Genomic DNA, 14,638 nt, shown 5'->3' with positions numbered 1-14,638 from the left:
ATCTACTTATCAGAGGCATATAGAAGGAGATACACATAAGGAGCAAGAGTGACTAGTTCTACCTGTGGGAGTCAGGGAAAGCTTCACGGAGGAGGTGATATTTGACCTACTTAAAAGATGAGCAGGATTGTGCCAGGCATATACACATGTTAAAAAACAAAAACTATGAGGTGGTTCCTGAGTTAGATAATGTATGTTTCCCTTATCTCTCTCTAGGACATTAAAATTCAATCATGAGACTTGCCAACACAAAATGTTTTTACACACCAATTATACTCTTTTAAATACCTTACTTATTAGCTCTCAAATTAAGCCCAGATGGATTTAATCATCTTTGCTATTTAATGAAATGAAATAATGTGAAACTATGTGAGGAAGCTTCATGTGTCTTATGTAAAAAATACTTCCTCGGGAATTTATCAATGTTCTTTGGGTTTAAAAAAAAAAAAGTCACACCCTTTTAGATGATGTCTTTGAAATTTTCAATCAATATTATAAAATTCCTTTTCACAATTATATTTTATTTTAAACAAATCATTACCTCAAATTTAATTTTAATATCAAGTGTCTTAAATGGCCCTGGCCAGTTTGGCTCAGTGGATAGAACATGTACTGTTCAAGGGCATGTACCTCAGTTACAGGCTCCTCCCAGGCCTGGCCCTGGTCGAGGAGTGTGCAGGAGGCAACCAGTGGATGTGAAAATTAATGGAAAAGTGTCAAAAAAAAAAAGTCTTAAATGTAACCAATTAATGCAATAATTTAATACAAATTAAGACTTATTACAGTAAAAAGGTCTAGAAAAGACTGAGAAAAAGTTATTTACCTGCAAATATACCTAATTTTCTTTATCTTCCCCTTTTCATTTTTAAGTGGACATTGCAAAGTTAAACTATGCAAAATAAAGACACAAATGAAATTTCAATATAATCAACTCAGGAGGTTCCGTTAACAGTAATGGAATTTCTCTGTACTAGAAAAAGTACAAAATGTAGAGAGCTGTCAACCAGGGCTCTGTGCTGTTTCACAGTAGTAGAAATACAGTTTTAATAAGGTTCTAACACAATTCACCTAGAATGAGAAAATAAACATTCATGAATACACATAATAAACCAGAGTGTGGAAATGCCAATGGCAAAACATTTTCCTCTGAACACAACTGATTCTCCTAAATCTCATCCAGAAAGAAAAGGAAAAAAAGTCATCTTTCTCCTTTTTTCAGACTGAAACCTAAATGTACTCTAAAAGTTATATAATTAGCTTAAAGAAGGAAAATAACTTTACTCCAACAAAAAATAACTAAAACATGCTAATATAAATGCGAGTAAACCAGTAGTTCCTATAAGAGAAGACTACTATAGCCAATTTATGAGGATAGAATCTACTCCATACAACAGATGATTTTAAAAATCAAATAACAAAATAATATAGTGGAGAATTGTCTCTGAAATAAACACGAATCACAACATTTTTACAGACGTTAAAGCTATGTTTATATCAACTAATGCAAATATAGAAAACTATGCTGATGTACATAGTGACTTTATACTAAACAAAAATTGGGCAAGCATACATATTTCATTCATGCAAATGAGTTGAATTTACAATTCCTCATTTATGTTAATATTTACCAAGATTAATGGAAAATCATCCCCCCTAGGTTATGAAGTGAATTCCCTCAACAGAACAAAGCTGACACCTTCAAATCTTTTGAATAAACAATGAAAGGACACACTATAAAAGGAAATATCTGAACAGGATTAGAAAGAAGTTAAATGATACAAGAAAGTAAAAAAAAAAAAAAAAAAGCCCTAAATTCCAAGAACACATTACAAATATTGATTCTTTAATTCCAAAACTCTAAGCAAGTCCTATGAAGCAAACGTGCATGTGTGTGAATTCTTTTTTAAACTATTCCCCACAGCACATTTTGAGACTACCCAGTTACCTCACTTTGCAATGCATTAAATGTAATTTCTCGAAATAGTGAAGTTTATAAAATGACAAGATTGAAATTCTGATAGCTAACACTACACAAAACATAGTTTGGAAAGCAGATTGGCACAAAGTGCATTTTAAATAAATGACACTAATAGCAATGTCGCAGAAATCATTGTTCTCCACTTCTAACAAATGGTTGCAATGCACAGTTCAGTAATAATAAAACCTAATATTCAACTATATTACTATTTCTCATAAACTTTGTCTAATCTCCCTCACTGGCTAGCATCTGTGAAAAAAGATATATCACCCACTTTCAGGAAGAAAAAAGCACACTTTCTACTACTTGTTTAAAGAAGGAGAACATTGTTATTTTCTTCTATCAAAAATAACTCAAATCATTTGAAAAAAATATCCAGTCTATCTCTGAATCAAACTTGAAGAGACAGTTGAATTGACTGTTCCAGAAACAAAAATCCAAATCAATAATCTTATTACTATTTACATTGAGTTTCATCTTAATTTTAAATAACTTGACAAATAGAACTATAGAATGTACTTATCTTCTGCAAATGGTTATCATAATTTATAGCATATAGTACAAAAATAGTGACAGTGTATCTTTTTACTAATCTCAAGAATAGAGGAGATCTCTGAAAATGTTTGATGAATACAATTAACTCACAATTAAGGAGGCTAAATTAGCCAGTGAACAAAAAAGGTTAATCAATTTTTCCATAAGTAATTAATATAATCCACACTATACCTTAATGTTACTCAAAGGAATGTCTGAAGAGACATTTTTTCCTAATAAATACCTAATACAATCATGAAAAATATGACCAAAACATTCCCAAGAAAATGCTAAGTTATCTAAGCACCTGGCAAAAACTCAATAAACACTTATTGTCCTAAAGGCACCCCTCCCCACCTTTATTCTCACAAAGAACAGATCCAACCTAACTTCCTCTCAATGAGCACTTCAAGCAATAACACAGCAACATATTGTATAGCATAGAAATCTTGGGTACATTATTTTCTCTTTAAAATTATGAACCCATCACACGTACAAATGGCTCTTTAAAATGGCCCAGTAAACTGCTACACTATGCCTTAAATTGCTGTCTATTATGTACTTAAAAATATTTACTAGCAATTGGAGGTTATATGGCAACTATTATTACTGTGTGACAATTATTGCTATTAAAAATATATAAATACTGTAACACCATGTGCTACTAACAACAAAAGGCTAAACAGAAAACACACATTAGCAAGTTATAAGCATTTTCATTTAAAAAAATGAACCATCATGGGGGGGAGAAAAGATGCTTTAAATGTAAATACTAAAATTGGAAATTGGGATAAAAAAATACCTTGTGTATGTATTTTAGCACTTGAGAAGATTAGAGAAATCATTCCCTTTTCCTCATTTTCAATTGACAGTCCTCCCCATTTGGTTCTAACTCAAAAGAATAGATCTCAAAGTTTACAACTATTTTCTCTTTCTGCAAAAAAATAAATCTCTTAAGTTTTGAAAACAGTAACCAGGTCACCAACAACTTAAAATATAGAATTAATGATCCTTGATAGGAATTAATTACTAATGTGTTTATGTGTGTTTCACTTCAAGGAGGAAGAATTTGATATTACCCAATTACCCCATAGTCAGGGAGATTCTAAGCAAATAAAATAATATGAATGTGGAATACACATACCTAAGAATTAGACTGCCTCATGTCAGAGTATATACTTAAATCTAGTTAAAGGACACAAAATTGTTTTTCTCCATATCATCCCAATAGAGAAACATAACTAAAGAAACAAAACTAAAGATATACTTTTATCTGGAAATTATGTGTCTTCCCACAAGGGTGGCTTGACATATCATAGGGTGCACTGTTGCTACACTTTCCAAAAAGACAGATTTAACACACTTAACTGAATTATAACTGAGTGACTATATAACAAGAGTCTCCCAGAAATGTGATGGACAGCATGAGAAAACAGTTTTGAGTCACAAAGGCACAGTCATGCATGTATTTAATGCAGTAGCTACAAATCTCACAACAGTAAGAATAAGAAACACACACAATGACCCATATCATGTATACACAATGGCATTTTCACATTAGGAAAAGGGGGCAGGGGTTGACAGAGAACTTAGGAAATCTGACACCACAGAAACTGATGTAGTAGAAAAATCCGAAAGCAAAATAAGTAAAGGACTAACAAAAATCTTAAGGCACCTGATTGCAAAATCATTGTTTGCTAAACCATAATGAACAACTCAAGGTAATAGAAAGTGGATGGGTGATTAGTATGGTACAGACCTTTAATCTCTAGTTTATATTTCAATTCACATAAATATGAATGTCTAGTTAAATTCTCTATAAACAATACTTTGTTCAAAAAGCTGCAGGCCAAAAAGAAAAATATATGCTATTAGTAAGTACATAGAGTTCTTACAATGCATGCTTTATTTTGACCAGGTGATGATTTTATCCTTTTAGAATTAACTATTCTATACAATGTACTTTAGGCAACATATTTTTTATATTCCAGGTTGCTGCTGTATGTAATTTTCAAGAAAAATTCTCAATTTAGAATGAGAAAAATTTATATTTATCAGCAGCTTTCTAACAGACTAGTATTTTTAAATTAGCATCTTATTCATTCCACATACAGGAAAATGTAGATATTTTAGTCTTTTCAAAAAATTCACCCCATGCAGCCCTGCAGTTCTGCATTTCCAAGTTGCTACCTAAAGAGTAATTCTGTTTAAAAAAAAAAAATCAATTCCTGGTTTAAAGAGGTTCAGGAGAGGAATACCCAAAGCTCTTAAAGCAAAGAATCCTTCTCCCACAAAACTGTTTCTCCAAAAGAATCTCAAGCATCATATCTCATAACATTATAATCCTCACTTAAGGTTGAAAAAAAAGGAGATAAAAAATGACATATTCTAAAGAATGGCTACACATGTAATATACTTGCATTCATCTACAAAACCTACTGTATATAAATCAATCACATATACACAAGCCATTACCAGTCAGCATGATATATGGTAATTTGGAGGATCTCTCTTCACTAATATTGGTCTACTTGGTTATTTTAATTACCTGTTAAAGTGTCAATGTGGTCACCAGACGCCAAACAAAAACCATTTTAAATACCACTTAATCAATACATTTGCTAATCTATGAAAGTCCCAGAACCTGACTGATACTAAATGATAGACTGAGAGGAAGAAAAAAGGAAGCAAAATGCGTTTTATTCCCATATATCAAAAGATTAAGGGAAAACCATCACAGCATTGAGAGAAAAAATCACAACTTATAACTGAATTTTAAGATTAAATGTCTTAATAAAAATGTTGGGGGGGGAAACTGACCTGATCTCACTATAATGAAAGCAAGGATACTGTGTCACTCAGTCTTTGTAGATAAAAATCGCATGTTTTGATTTTTTATCTGCATAATGAAACATATTTAATAAAACACATTTGAAAAGTTGGCAATAATTTGTATTTCTCCACTAGTCTTAAAGAAAAACAGCATCTATGCTACCCATAATTAAATGTAGCTAATTACAATTTGAACACTAAATTATTTATCCAGTGCAAACAACGATTAAGAAGAAACAATGTTTTTATCTACGGCAGAGGTTACAAAAAACAATTTCCAAAATGCATGCTGTCCAAAAGGCAGTCCCCCCAAAAAGGGCACACAACTTAAAATAAGTTGTTTTTTTAAGGCTAAATTAAACAAACCGTTTCAGCCAATTTTCCAATTATATTCTACGCTTGAAACGTAATTGCCTTACATCTGTTTACAAATCTTTGCTCAATATTTAAACAAATTCGTAGTGTCTTGGGCACATAACTATACATACAGCAACTCATGCACAAAGCACATGTTTAAAGACCACGCACTGCAATTATTAGCCTAAACGCCAGGTTTAACAACGCGAATGTTTTCAGAGCTAGGTAATACGACCCAATAAAAAGCAAAGATGGCATTTACCACCAAATGTCACTGCCACCGCCAGGGAAGAGTTGCTGGAGCCCCATACATTTTTAATTTCCGTGAACCTAGATGCCGTCGTCGGGTGCCAAGGCTTCCAGGAGAACAATTGACACCCTAACTGCTTCAAGATTAAGGCCGGCGATTCAAATCCGAAGGAAAAGTTGTCAATTATCGGAGAGCGAGCGCGAGAGAGGCGAAGGCAGATAAAAGCGATGTTATCAAACCGCCCAGCTTGTTGCTTTTTTGTGTGTGTGTGGATTCCTTGTTAGGATAGAGAAAACAGTTTTTAAAAGACACAGGAGGAGAGAAAGAAGAAAAAAGCTTTCTCCACCTTCCGTCGGCTCCGGGTAATGGCTTTACGGCTCTCCAGCGTAGTAAGCCCTGAGAGGCAGGCGGCTGTCGATGTTTACAATCGAGGGAGCTTCGGGTGCAAGAGTCCTTTACTGACACAATCGCATTCAATCAACTGTTTTCGGGCGAAATTGCAGGTGTCATTGTGGAATTTGTTTAAAAATTCAAAAGGCGGGCGGCCAGGCAGCGGATCCGACCGGGGTTGGGGGGGCGGGGGGGGGGGGGCGGAGAGAGAAGGCTGCTTATCGCAGACGCGGGCAGCACAGGGCAAAGCTTTTCACATTTGGGGGCGAGACGGGGGTGAGGGGAGGGGGTGGGGGGTGTGATTGCAGCGGAGGGTGGGCGTTCGAAGTGCGACCCAGAATCGGCAGCTTTGAGACTTCCACATGCAAATTCCACGCCGAGCGCCGCGCTCACAAATGATTTTTAAAGAGCCAAATAAACACTGGATGGGATCCAAGGCGAGGGAGAGACGATCCAAAAGGGGGAGAATCGGCGAGAGGCGGACGGCGGGGAGAGGCGAGGGAGGGGCGAAGTCCCGGCGGCGGGAGGAGAAAGTTGGTCGGCGGCGGAGGTCGGGGACCCCCTCCCCCCGACACGGCCCCCCTCCCCGCAGCCCCGCTACTCACCAGCGAGAAGAGGTTGGAGTGACAATCCTCCAGGCTCGCCCCGTTCGCCACCCAGTTCGCTGCCGCAGTCATGATCCTCCGCGAGCCCGGCCGCCAGAGCGGGGCATGTCGGAGCGAGGCGTCCGAGGCGAGGCCGGGCCGGGTGGCGGCGCCTCGCCGGGGAGCGCGGGGCGGCCGGGCCGCCGCCGCCGCCGGGGAAGGGCGCGAGGGCCGGCGGGCGGGCGGGAGGCGCCGCGGCGACGCCGCGCCGGGGGCGGCGGGCCCGGGCCGGCGGGGGGGTCCGCGGCGGCCGCGCGGCTCCTTCCTGCTCGGGCGGCGGCGGCGGCGGCGGCTCCCGCGACTCCGGCGGCGGCGGGGGGCGCTGTCCGCGCGGCCCGGCGCCCTCCCCGCCTCTCAGGGCCGCCGCTGACTCTCGGGCTGGCGCTGCGGGCCGGCCGCCGCCTCCGCCTTCCCTGTTCCTCAGCCGCCGCCGCCGCCGCCGCCGCCGCCGCCGCCTTGTTTATCTCCAGCCACCGACTCCCCCTCGGCCCCCGCCGGCGCGTGAGGGGAGGCGAGCCCCGAAGCCGCCGCCGCCGCCGCCTCGGAGCCGCCGCCGCTGCGGAGCGCGAACTCGCGAAGGGGGGGGTGCGGACGAAGCCAGCGGGCGACCCCGGCAGCCGAGCGACGTCCCCTCCTTCCTCTTCCTCCCCCACCCCCCCCCTCCTCCCCAGTCAGCCTCGCTTCTCCTCCCTCCCCGGGCTCGCTCGCTCTGACAGCAATGGCGGCCGCCGACCGCGGCTCGGCCCGCCATTGGCTGGCGGCGCGTCACGTGACGGGCGCCGGCCGCGCGGGGGGGCGAGGGGCGGGCGGGGGTGGGGCCGGAGCGGCGGCGGCGCGGCGGCGGCTCGCGGGCGGCGCTGCTGAGCCGCTCGCGGCCAGATTCTCGGGCCGGGAGAGGGAGGGAGACGGGGAGGGAGAGAAAGAAGTGCGGGCGGCGCGGCTCCCTGGCGGGCGGCGCCGACCGACCCGAGGCTGCCGTGGGCTGCCCTGCGCGGCCACTGCGCCCCGCCCCCTCGGAGGGCACAGATCTTTCGGGGACGCGACCGTGCGCCCCGGGAACGCCGGTGGCGACTGCAGCGCAAGGTTCGGGTCCCCTCGCGTGTGCCCCCGACCAACGCAGGCGGGCTGGCGTGGCGGGGGCTCCCTGTGGGCCCGGCAGCCGGTCCCAGTGCTCGGGGGAGTGTCTCGTGGAGGTCGCACTTACGTGGACCGCGTTTTGCAGATGAGAAAACTGAAGCACAAAGAGATGAAGCCACTTGCGGAGGTCGCACGCTGGGGAGAGGAGAAGGCGGAATTCGAACCCCTGCACAGGGAAGCCTCGCTAGCCCTTGCACTAGGTTTTATCAGCCTCGCCCAGCGGTATTTATGGTGAGCGCTTACCGTGGACGAGGCACTACGCGCTGAATACAGAAATTCAAGCCCTGACTCCAGAGTGTGCATTCATTCATTCATTCACCGCATAAATCTTTCCCGAGCTCCCGCTGTGTGCCAGAATGTGCTCTAACTGCCAGGCACTGTACCAAGGCCGTGTTGGGAGCAGACCCTCCTTCTTGGCTCCATTCACTCAATAACAAACATTTCCTGAGAGCATAAGGTCTGGGAGTCCGGGGGAGTGCCGGTAGGAAGAGGCTTTGCCAGCACTCAGGGCTTTTGCTGCCTGCAAAGGTGGAGAGGACAGAACGACTTCATTCACAAGCCCCCAACACGGAAGAGCCAGCTGTTTCAGGCGGGTTGGACTAAAAGAGAGAAGCGGAGAAAACAGGAAAAAGATGGGAGTGTAACAAAAGAAAAGTCTTACCCCTGTGAACTGAGCTTTGGAACTACCACAGATAACTGCTAAAGCAAAACGCATGTGCGATTTGTTATCATGTGTATTATCATCATGGCCGATACTATGTTACAACCCGCTGGCTCTGTTATAACGAATATCCATACATTATTTCACATAACCTCCAGAGCATCCACATAAAAAAGATACTGTTACTGTGCTTAGAGTCTTAGACTATAATACCTCGAGTCTCAGAAGGGCAGTGACATCTCCAAGCTCTCCGGTTAGCAGCTCAAACCGGGTCTAGCTAGCTCCAAAGCCCAAGCCTGAACCCAGAAGGTTCCAAGAGCAGGTGCCTGTAGTTGGCTTGGACAACTCTGGTTATGTTACCTTGACCCCGTGATGGGCAAACTGCGGCTCGCGAGCCACATGCAGCTCTTTGGCCCCTTGAGTGTGGCTCTTTCACAAAATACCACGGCCTGGGCGAGTCTATTTTGAAGAAGTGGCGTTAGAAGAAGTTTAAGTTTGAAAAATTTGGATCTCAAAAGAAATTTTAATCGTTGTCCTGTTGATATTTGGCTCTGTTGACTAATGAGTTTGCCGACCACTGCCTTGACCCATACAACAGTCCCTCCTTATCTGCAGCTTCACTTTCTGTGGTTTCAGTTACCCTCGGTCAACCACAATCCAAAACTAATTAAATGGAAAAATTCCAAAAATAAACAATTCAAAAGTTTTATTTTTATTTATTTGTTTATTTCTGTTAATCCTCACCCAAGGCTATTTTCCCATTGCTTTTTAGGGAGAGTGAAAGAGAGAGGGAAAGACAGAGAGAAACGTTGTGAGAGAAACACATCGATTGGTTGGTTGCCTCCTGCACGAACCGCTACCAGGGCCCAGGCCGGGGAGGACCCTGCAACCAAGGTAGGTGGAATCGAACCCGGTACCCTTTGGTCCTCAAGCCGACGCTCTATCTATCCACTGAGCCAAACCGGCAACAACTCATGAGTTTTAAATTGCACACTGCACCAATCTTGAGTAGTATAATGAAATCTCTTGTCCCCCATTCTGTCCTGCCCCTGACAGGAATCATCCCATTATCCGTAATGTCCATGCTGTAGACGTGGTTATCAAACCCATTATCAGAGAGAGAGCACATTCACATAACTTGAATTACAGTATATTGTTATAGTTGCCCAAAATTATTAGTTATTATTGGTAATGTCTTACTGTGCCTGATTTCTAAAATAAATTTTATCCTAAGTATGTATGTTTAGGAAAAACATAGTATCTATAGGGTTCAATACTACCTGTGATTTCAGGTATCCACTGGGGGTCTTGGAATGTATCCCCAGAGGATGGGAGTGAGGGGGAATACTGTTGCTTAATTCTCTGAGCCTCATTTCCTACTCTGTGAAAACAGGGATCCCAATTGCTGACCCACTGACCCCAATGTTGTACATTTTTATTAAGAGGTGCTATTGGTGACTGTGTTTAGAAAAAAAGCCAAAGCACTCTACCAACATGCATAGTGTTACACTTAGGCCTGAACAATGAGATAGTGTGATAGTCCATCATATCTAGGTGTATTGACATCCCTGGAGGCCTTCACCCTACACTAAAAGTCTCCCAGAGCAACCTAATAGAAAAATGAGCAAAGGACCTGGACAGTTCAGAGAACAGGAAAGACATGTGGCTTTTAAGTATGTTAAAAGACACTCAGTGCCACTCATTGCTATGGACTGAATGTGTCCCCCTCAAATTCTTATGTTGAGCCCATAATTCCCAGTGTGGCCCTAGCCGGTTGCTCAGTGGTTAGAGCATCAGCCCACAGACTGAAGGGTCTTGGGTTCAATTCCAGTCAAGGGCACGTACCTCTACCTCAGTGGCCGGCTCCATCTCCAGCCTCAGTTGGGGCATATGCAGGAGACAACTAATCAATGTTCTCACTGGATGTTCCTCTGTCTCTCCCCCTCCCTTCCGCTCTCTCTGAAAATCAATGGGGGAAAAAATACCCTGGAATGAGGATTAGCATAATCCTCAGTGTGATGGTGTTTGGAGATAAGGCCTTTGCCAGTAATCAGGTCATGAGGGTGGAGCCCTCATGTTGAGATTAGTGCCCTTATAAGAAGAGAGGAGACGAGAGAGATTGCTTTCCCTCGCCCCCTAAGCAAAGACATAACCAGGAAGAGGGCCCTTACCAGGAACCAAGTCAGCCAGCCCCTTGGTCTTGGATTTCCCAGCCTCTAGAACTGTGAGAAATACACGTCTGTTGTTTAAGCCACCCAGTCTATGGTCATTTGTTATAGCAGCCCAAGAACACTAAGACTCTCATCATACGAAAAACAGAAGCTAAAACTGTAAGTACTGGCAATATTTTAAAAGCTTAGGCAAATGTGGAGGGAAGCAGAACTCTCACACAGTCAGTGGAAATATAAATTAATACCACCGCTTTGGGTGTCAATTTGGAGAATATCAAAATTTATAATGCACATACCTCATGCCCCAGCAATTCTACTTGTAGGGGTACATCAAGTCAAAGCACTTTATCAACATGCACTTTACCAACAACAATAATAACTAATAATTTTGAGCAACTCCACAAATACTTGTACAGAGGAATAAAGACCTGTAAGGGCATGAACTATAGCCCTGTTTGCAGGGCACACACTGGAAGCAACCTACATGTTCATCATTTGGGGAGTAGTTAACAATCAGATTTAATCCCATGTAGCCATTAAAAATAATGAGTTAGCACTGTGTGTACCAAGTAATATAGGATAATCTCAAAAATAGATTATTAATTGAGATATCCCTGGAAGTTAAGGAGACACTAGAAACATCAGTCGCCTCCACAGACAGGAGTCGGGGTGGGGAGAGGAATTATTTCTCTCTCTCTCTTTAATGTTTTTATTGATTTTTAGAGAGAGAGGAAGCAAGAGGAACAAAGAGACAGAAACATCGATGAGAGAGGAACATCAATGATCGGCTGTCTCTTGCACACCCCACTCGGGGAATCAAGCCTGCAACCCAGGCACGTGCCCCACCCGGGAATTGAACCAGCGAACTCCTGGTTCTGGAGTCAACGCTCAACCACTGTCCCACACGGGCCGAGGCTATTTGTCACTATACTGTCTCCTTCCTTCCTTCCTTCCTTCCTTCCTTCCTTCCTTCCTTCCTTCCTTCCTTCCTTCCCTACTTCCTTCCTTCCTCCCTTCTTTCTTTCCTTCCTTCCTTCCTTCCTTCCCTACTTCCTTCCTTCCTCCCTCCCTCCCTTCTTTCCTTCCTTCCTTCCTTCCTTCCCTGCTTCCTTCCTCCCTTCTTTCTTTCCTTCCTTCCTTCCTTCCTTCCTTCCTTCCTTCCTTCCTTCCCTACTTCCTTCCTTCCTCCCTCCCTCCCTTCTTTCCTTCCTTCCTTCCTTCCTCCCTCCCTCCCTTCTTTCCTTCCTTCCTTCCTTCCTCCCTCCCTCCCTTCTTTCCTTCCTTCTTTCCTTTTGTTCCTTCCTTCCTTCTTCTTTCCCTGCCTCCCTCCTTTTCTTTCTTACCAAATGTGTATATTATGTAATGAGTTATGAACAACACAAATCAATACAATTGAAAACCAAATAATCAAATGGCAGCATAAAATTAAATTGAACGGCAAATAAACAACACAAGACAAATGAAAAAACCCTCATCTGAGGAGAAGAGAAAGGGCCAGAAGTGTGGTATGCGATTGCCCTGGCCCCGGGAGCACAGACTGAGCCCCCCGGGGAACAGCCCGTTATCTCAGACAAGCCGCTCCGCCTCTGTGGGCCTCAGTTTCCTCCTGTGTGAAAAGGGCAGCCGGGCCACCCTTCAGTCATTTCTAGCAACGAAACTCATTGACTCTGCACAGTTGAGATGACTGATAAAGATCCACAGAGTTCTTACTCAATAGAGAAAGCAAAGGGAGTTGATGGGAGGCCTCGGGAGATAAGATGAAAGGCAAACAAAACAAAAACCATCAACCGACTACCAGGAAACAGCCAGGCCCCAGGACCGGGGAATCGGGTCCCTGGGGGGGAGGGGGGGGACATGAGAGGCAGCCTCCTGCCTTAGTGTCCCCCCTTCGTCTGAATGCCTCCTGCTCACACCGGAAGCTCTGCACAAGCCTCAGATCTCGCTCTGAGAATGACAGGTCAGTTCCCTTTCACAGTCCCCGCATGTAATGGCAGAGAGAAATGGAAGCAAAAAATAGGACCAGAGGGGAACCACCGGAAGCCGGCCCAGCTGCAGGGTGGGCGCGGGCTGTGGGAGTTGAGAGTGTGGCTTCAGAGTGAGACACACCTGGGTCCCCACCCCTGCTCGGTCCCCTAGGAGCTGTGCAGGCTTGCGCAGGCAACGCAAACCCAGGCCACCCCCATGCCTTGCTGTGCAGTGACCTCCCAGAGCCATAGCACAGGGAAAGCTCTTAGCTCAGAGCCCGGCCCCAGAGGCAGCCATCAAGACGTTAAAACCCTCACCGTCACCTGTCCATCCTCATACGACAGAAAACACCACCCAGTCACATCAGGTGGAGGTTTGTCCGCTTTGTCCTAAGCTTGCCTGAATTTTCTTTTCTCTTCTTTTCTCTTCTTTTCTTTTCTTTTCTTTTCTTTTCTTTTCTTTTCTTTTGCAAATAACTAAAGTAACAAGATGCTAGTGGCAGCAAGTCAAACAATATACCAAGAAAATAACAAGTCATATAGGAAGATACCAAGAAAAAGGGAGTTTGCTTCTCTCTGCCCCACAGACATCACCGAAGTTAACAAATTGCTGTGGACCCTTCCACTCCCCCCCCCCCGCCCTCCCCCCGCCTTGTTCATCCCCGATAACACAATTCAAACACATTTCTAAGGAAAGTTTTTAAACACTTTATGAAAATGAGATCATGTCACATTATTTTGCAATCTGATATTTTTTTCACTTGCCAGCTTATCACAAAAATACCTACCAATAGGCCTATAGATCTAGATCGAACTTTCTTTTATTCGTTGTGTAATGTTTCATAGAACACCTGTGCCATAATTTATCCAATCATTCCCTTCTTCCTGAACATTTCGGTGGTTTCTAGTATTTTTCTCCTCTAAACAAGGGTTCAGTCTATATCCTTATCCATACATCCTTAGGTCCTGCCACTTTTATTTATGTAAAATAAAGCCCCCCGGAGAGGCTTGCTTTTTTATTGTTAATAAATGTGTGTTTTTATTGTGAATAAACACAACCTGAAGACTGTCCCCAAAGATGTAGCAATTTGCACTGCCTCGAGCAATGTGGGACACTGTCCACTTCCTCACCGCCATGCCAGCATTTGGATGTTGCCAAATCTTTTGCAATTTGTTGCCAGCCTGATGGGGGAAAACGATACACCCTTGTCATTTGAATTTGCTTTCCCCGAACTCTAGGATGGTGGCTCTTCGCGCCCATGTCCTGACACCTGCATTTCTCCCTGCGTCGTCCACTTCCCGCCTCGGCAGCTTAGAAAGACAGAGAGCTAAAGGCAGTTTCAACGCCACCCGTGTGGGGCTTGGCACCGTGACAAACTCCGGCTGGTCTTCGGTCGCTCTCACCTGGTGTGGACAAGCAATTCATCCCATAATCCCGTGGCGATGATCCAGGGCTGGGGTCCTCAAACTTTTTAAACGGGGGGCCAGTTCACTGTCCCTCAGACCGTTGGAGGGCCGGACTATAGTTTAAAAAAAAAAACGATGAACAAATTCCTATGCACACTGCACATATCTTATTTTGAAGTAAAAAAACAAAACGGCAAAAACACCCGCATGTGGCCCGCGGGCCGTAGTTGGAGGACGCCTGATCCAGGGTGCTTCCGTGCGGCAGGCCTTTATACTTTTTGTTCCTTCGTTTTCTTAATTCAGTTTTTAAGGT

General features: G+C 44.1%; 1 protein-coding gene across 2 annotated transcripts in view; it reads right to left on the bottom strand.

Annotated features, from left to right (window-relative positions):
* Nucleotides 1–7,158, bottom strand: part of MED13L (mediator complex subunit 13L) — a 275,922-nt gene extending 268,764 nt beyond the window's left edge. For both annotated transcript variants that reach the window (XM_079762667.1, XM_079762668.1), the window contains exon 1: nucleotides 6,947–7,158. In XM_079762667.1, coding sequence (XP_079618793.1) covers nucleotides 6,947–7,018 — 72 coding nt within the window. In that variant the 5' untranslated portion in view covers nucleotides 7,019–7,158. The remainder of the gene's footprint in view (nucleotides 1–6,946) is intronic.
* Nucleotides 7,159–14,638: the final 7,480 nt, after the last annotated feature.

The sequence above is a fragment of the Cnephaeus nilssonii genome, assembly GCF_951640355.1.
Source record: "Cnephaeus nilssonii genome assembly, chromosome: 22".
NCBI classification, from domain to species: Eukaryota; Metazoa; Chordata; class Mammalia; order Chiroptera; family Vespertilionidae; genus Cnephaeus; species Cnephaeus nilssonii.
This window is presented reverse-complemented; position numbering and strand designations above follow the sequence as displayed.